Source organism: Penaeus monodon, chromosome 1 (assembly GCF_015228065.2).
Source record: "Penaeus monodon isolate SGIC_2016 chromosome 1, NSTDA_Pmon_1, whole genome shotgun sequence".
Lineage (NCBI taxonomy): Eukaryota > Metazoa > Arthropoda > Malacostraca > Decapoda > Penaeidae > Penaeus > Penaeus monodon.
In genome coordinates, this window is record NC_051386.1 from 55850227 (window position 1) to 55855226 (window position 5000).

Sequence of the window (5000 nt, forward strand, 5' to 3'; positions counted from 1 at the left end):
GAGAGAGAGAAGAGAGAGAGAGAGAAGAGAGAGAGAGAGAGAGAGAGAGAGAGAGAGAGAGAGAGAGAGCAAGTGACTAGCAGAAAAGCATTTCCGTGTTGTCCACGATGTGCCAAGTAGCTTTTTAATCATGCATTGATCCAAGAGAGTGAAATTGGCGCACTGTGACAATAAGAACTGTTATGGAAAATACCCAGTCATTCTAATCGTGATAATAACTAAGATGGCGAATACCATGTAATTATGAAAATGCTAATCACTACCACGAAGATTATCCTGTGATTATAATTGTGATAATATCTGTCATTGGCAAACACCCTGTGATCATAACTACGATAACAAGAATTGCCAAGAAGGAGAATAAATACTCAGCGACTATAACTCTAAAACCAAGAATTTTATCAAATATAACCAAATAAAAATACTTGGACCGAATTATACGTTTTCGCGGATAATTAATATTGCGTCTCTAAACGTCTCTCGGGGTCCGTGCGAGGCTAGGAGAGGGCCGCTCATGCATTTTTACGTCATCTTGTATTCAATAATATCCGATTCTCTTTCTCTTCAAGTGCAAGTGCAAAGAATGTCTAAAAAAAGAAGAAAAGGGAAAGAAAAGGAAAAAATCTTGCAGAACAAATAGTTATTATTATCGTGATCGTCATCATAATCTTATTGCTGTTATCATCATCATTATTGTTATTAGTATTATTGTTATTATGATTATTATTATAATTATCATTAATATTATTGTTATTATTATTATTATTATTATTATTGTTATCATTAATATTGTAAACATTATATTATCATTATTATTATTATTATTATTATTATTATTATTATTATTATTATTATTATTATTATCATTATCATCATCACCATTGTTATCATCATCATCATCACCATCATTATCATCATCATTATTATTATCATCATCATCATTATCATCATCATTTTTGTTATTATATATTTTTTCTTATTGATCGCTATTGTTTTATTTTTATCTTTCCTAATTCTGTAGGTAGGTTTTATTATGTTTTATTAAATGACTATCAACATCAAATTGTACATGCGAGAATTTATTTGCTTAGTGATTTAAAAATACATAAGATACAACAAGAAAATATTAACACTAAAACTATGATCAAAAAGACTATATCCTTTAATATTACTCCAGATAAAAAAATACTGTTAAAAATAAAATATAACCTGCATCCTATAACCCCCCCCCCAAAAAAAAAAAAAAAAAAAAAAATATATATATATGTATATATATAATATATATATATATATATATATATATATAATATAAATATATATATACATATATATATATATATATATATATATATATATATTATATATATATATATATATATATATATATATATATATATATATATATATATATATTCTCTCATCGTCTGAATCCTTCATTCCCATGCATACCCTTCCACAGAACATGTTACACTCTTGTCTGGTTAAGTGCCGCTGTCCCCAGGTGTCCAGTGCCCAGTGTCCTGTTCCAGATGAGCATTGGACACGAGACGTAACCGATTATAATGATCGAAAAGTCCGTGACCCATGTCTGTTCGCTGGGTTCCGGATGCAGACGTATTTATTCGTGTTGTGAAAGTTGCAGAAGAAGGTTGTTGCAATTGATTACTAATCTTTACACAGTCGGTAGTAAACGCACACTCATTTGCACACACACACATATACTCAACACACACACACACACACATACTAGCGAACACACACACACACACACACACACACACACACACACACACACACACACACACACACACACACACACACACACACACACACACACACACACACACTCGCACGCAAAAGGTTATTCTACGTGCTCTCCAAAAAAACTGTAGAAAGTGCAATACTCACCTGCCATTAGAAGAGCGACTGAAGGCAGCCTATGTCCCATCTGGCTACTGTTGGATAGCATTAGTTGACAGCTGTGTTCATGCGTGCAGGTGCATCGGGCGGGCAGCCCCACTTTCACAGCTATGATGAACGGTTTCAGATGCTCCAGTTTTTGTCGAAAAACATTGAATGAGACAACATTTTCTTTCTCTTCTCCATGGTAATTTGTTTTTATATCCGTGAAATGTTTTTCACTCTCGAAAAATTCTTTTTTCTTTTTGAGTTCCAGATTATTTTTCTACAGGTTCACAGCACGGAGGATTTAGGATATAAAATGCTGTTAGGGAAATAAAAAAACATGTCGAGGTATTAGCAACACAAACGATGTCTCAAAAATAGAATCTTAAAAAGAGATAAAACATTTGGAAACTTTCAAAATCTAAAGTTGAAAGATGCAACTCGCATAAAAACAACAAACAAAAGAATGTCTCACCCTCTCTAATTACTGCACATATGCATATATATTTCGCGCTGTGACATAGCCAGAGTGAATGAATAAGCCATATTTTTTTCTCTGATTTATCTTAGCCTTCATATAATCTTTATAAAAAAAAATGTACATAACATTATAACTTTATAACTATATATAACTATATGTATAACTATATAACTATATAACTATATAACTATATATATAACTATATAACTATATAATTATATAACTATATATATATATATATATATATATATATATATATATATATATATATTGAACGTCAAAAACATATATAACTGTATAACATCAAAAAAACATATGAACTATTCTGGCATAACAATCTTTCCACAAGATCTACCAGACGAAGCCCTCAGCAATAACACATGGAATTATACTGAGCCTTTCATGAATAACTTTTTACGTCATTCACATACACAGAGGGGTCATTCAGCGTCGCGCATGCCAGAGGATTTCATCTCTTGCAGGGGTTTTTGACCTTTATAAAACTGTTTTAATTTTTTGCCTTCGTGTGGCAATAATTCTGCTCTCGAGGGGGCATATTGTCAGAGCATTTTTTTTTAATTATTTTTTTAAAATTTCAGTTTCATATCACATATCTCTGTGCAGGAACTTCTAATTCACGTCCTATTTTCATATGTATATCTATAATATCCTTAAGACTATAGCACGAAATGGTTCTTCTACGCTACTCTCATATACCGTCAGCATTTGCAATCTTCTTTATTCATAGCAAAGTAAAACGTAAACAAAAATAAAGTAATAACGTCACTTGAAGCCATTTCTTGCCCGTTATTTCACGTGGAGCAGCGGCCAGGCTTCCAGCTTCCCCCTCCCCCCCACTCCCCCTGCTCAGCCGTTCTCTTCCCCAACTCCCCTTCCCCTGCCCCTGCCCCGGCCCCCGCTGCCTCCCCCTTACGCCTCTTCCCTTATCCCTCTCTCTGTCTTTCTCCATTCCCCTTCATTACCTTTCTTCCTTCCCTTCCCCTATTTCCTTCCATTGTTCTGTTCCCTTCGCTCCCCCTTTCCCCTCCTTTATCCCCCTTTCCCCTTCCTCCTACCTTCCTGACCCTCCTCTCCCTTCCCTCTACCTCCCTCCTCCCTTCCCCCTATCACCCAGCCCATTCCTCCCAGAACCCTCCCTCCTCCTCCTCCTCTGCTTCCTCCCACCTCCCTCCTCCTCCTCCTCTCCTTCCTCCCACCTCCCTCCTCCTCCTCCTCTCCTTCCTCCCACCTCCCTCCTCCTCCTCCTCTCCTTCCTCCCCCCCTCCCCCCACCCCCAACCCGCCATCCGCGCTGGAGAAAGCGAATCAAATTAGATCTGTCTGTCTCCACACATTTACAGCGTTTCCTCGGTGAGTTCACTGTTACCTTTGGCTGTGCGAGCAGCTGGCAGAAGTACCGTACAGTTCCTGGTCTCCCACAGTACCTGGTTTTCCACAGTACCTGGATTTCCACAGTACCTGGATTTCCACAGTACCTGGTTTTCCACAGTACCTGGTTTTCCACAGTACCTGGTCTCCCACAGTACCTGGTCTTCCACAGCACCTAGTCTTCCACAGCACCTAGTCTCTCACAGCACCTAGTCTCCCACAAGGACGCGTCGCTAATCCCGAAGACCTGTAGATCCCCCCCCCCCCCAACATTTTTTTTTTTTTTTCATTTTCAATATTTTGCGCTTCGGGTGAAAAATGGATTTGCGCGTTAATGGAGGAATAAAGGCTTGCACGCGTGATAAAACAGATTAATTGTCGGGAAGATTAATTTCGATTTTCGGGTTTATATCTTCTATTTTTTTTTCTTTTTTTTTAATAGGTTGTTTAAGGATGTGTGAAAATAGTATGATGGGAGAATAGGCAACTGAAGGAGGTGGTTTGTTGTAGAGGTTTATTATCCATCGTGACGATTCGAGGAACAGTTGTTCCTCCTCCTGTTCCTCTTCATCTTCCTCCTCCTCTCCTTCTTCTTCTTCCTGCCCCTCCTCCTCCTTTTCCTCCTCCTCTTCCTTTGCATCTTCCTCTTCCTCCCCTTCCTCTTCTTCATTTTCCTCCTCCTCTTCTTCATCTTCTCTCCTCCTTCTCTTCTTCTCCCCCTTCATCTCCTCCTACCTTATCTCCTTCATCTCCTCATTCTTTTCCTCTCTTCCCTTCATTTCGCTCCCTCACTTCTCAACATGACCAAATCCCCCCTTATCCTCCTTCAAAACAATACAAACAAACAACAACAATCAAACATTACCCTCACTCTTGGCCCACCCCCCCCCCCTCCCCCTTCCCCTCCCTTCACTCACTTCCAAAAAAAACATCATCATTAATTCACCGTCAGCTTTCCAGACTTGCGACGTCCGGCAAACTCTTCCACCTGATCGCTTCTTTGATCAGGGTGCTCTTAAAATCTCTTATTTCTCTTGAAAGGCAGACGTGCTCTCGACACTGTGAGGGAATGACAGATTCGACGGAAGTTTCTTCCGCCTGGATTGCGCGTGACTGTAAATAGAGAGAAGAGAAGAATGAAAAAAAAAAAGAAAAAAAATAGAGGACTAAGAGAGAAAGAAAAAAAAAAGAACGTGAAGCTGAGAAAGAGCGACGAGAGAGGGAAA

General features: G+C 38.2%; 1 protein-coding gene across 1 annotated transcript in view; it reads right to left on the bottom strand.

Moving 5' to 3' along the window:
* LOC119577119 overlaps positions 1–5000 on the bottom strand; it is a 46713-nt gene that overhangs the window by 22791 nt on the left and 18922 nt on the right. Inside the window, exon 2 of the mRNA XM_037924808.1 lies at positions 1909–2224. Coding sequence (XP_037780736.1) covers positions 1909–1969 — 61 coding nt within the window. The 5' untranslated portion in view covers positions 1970–2224. The remainder of the gene's footprint in view (positions 1–1908; positions 2225–5000) is intronic.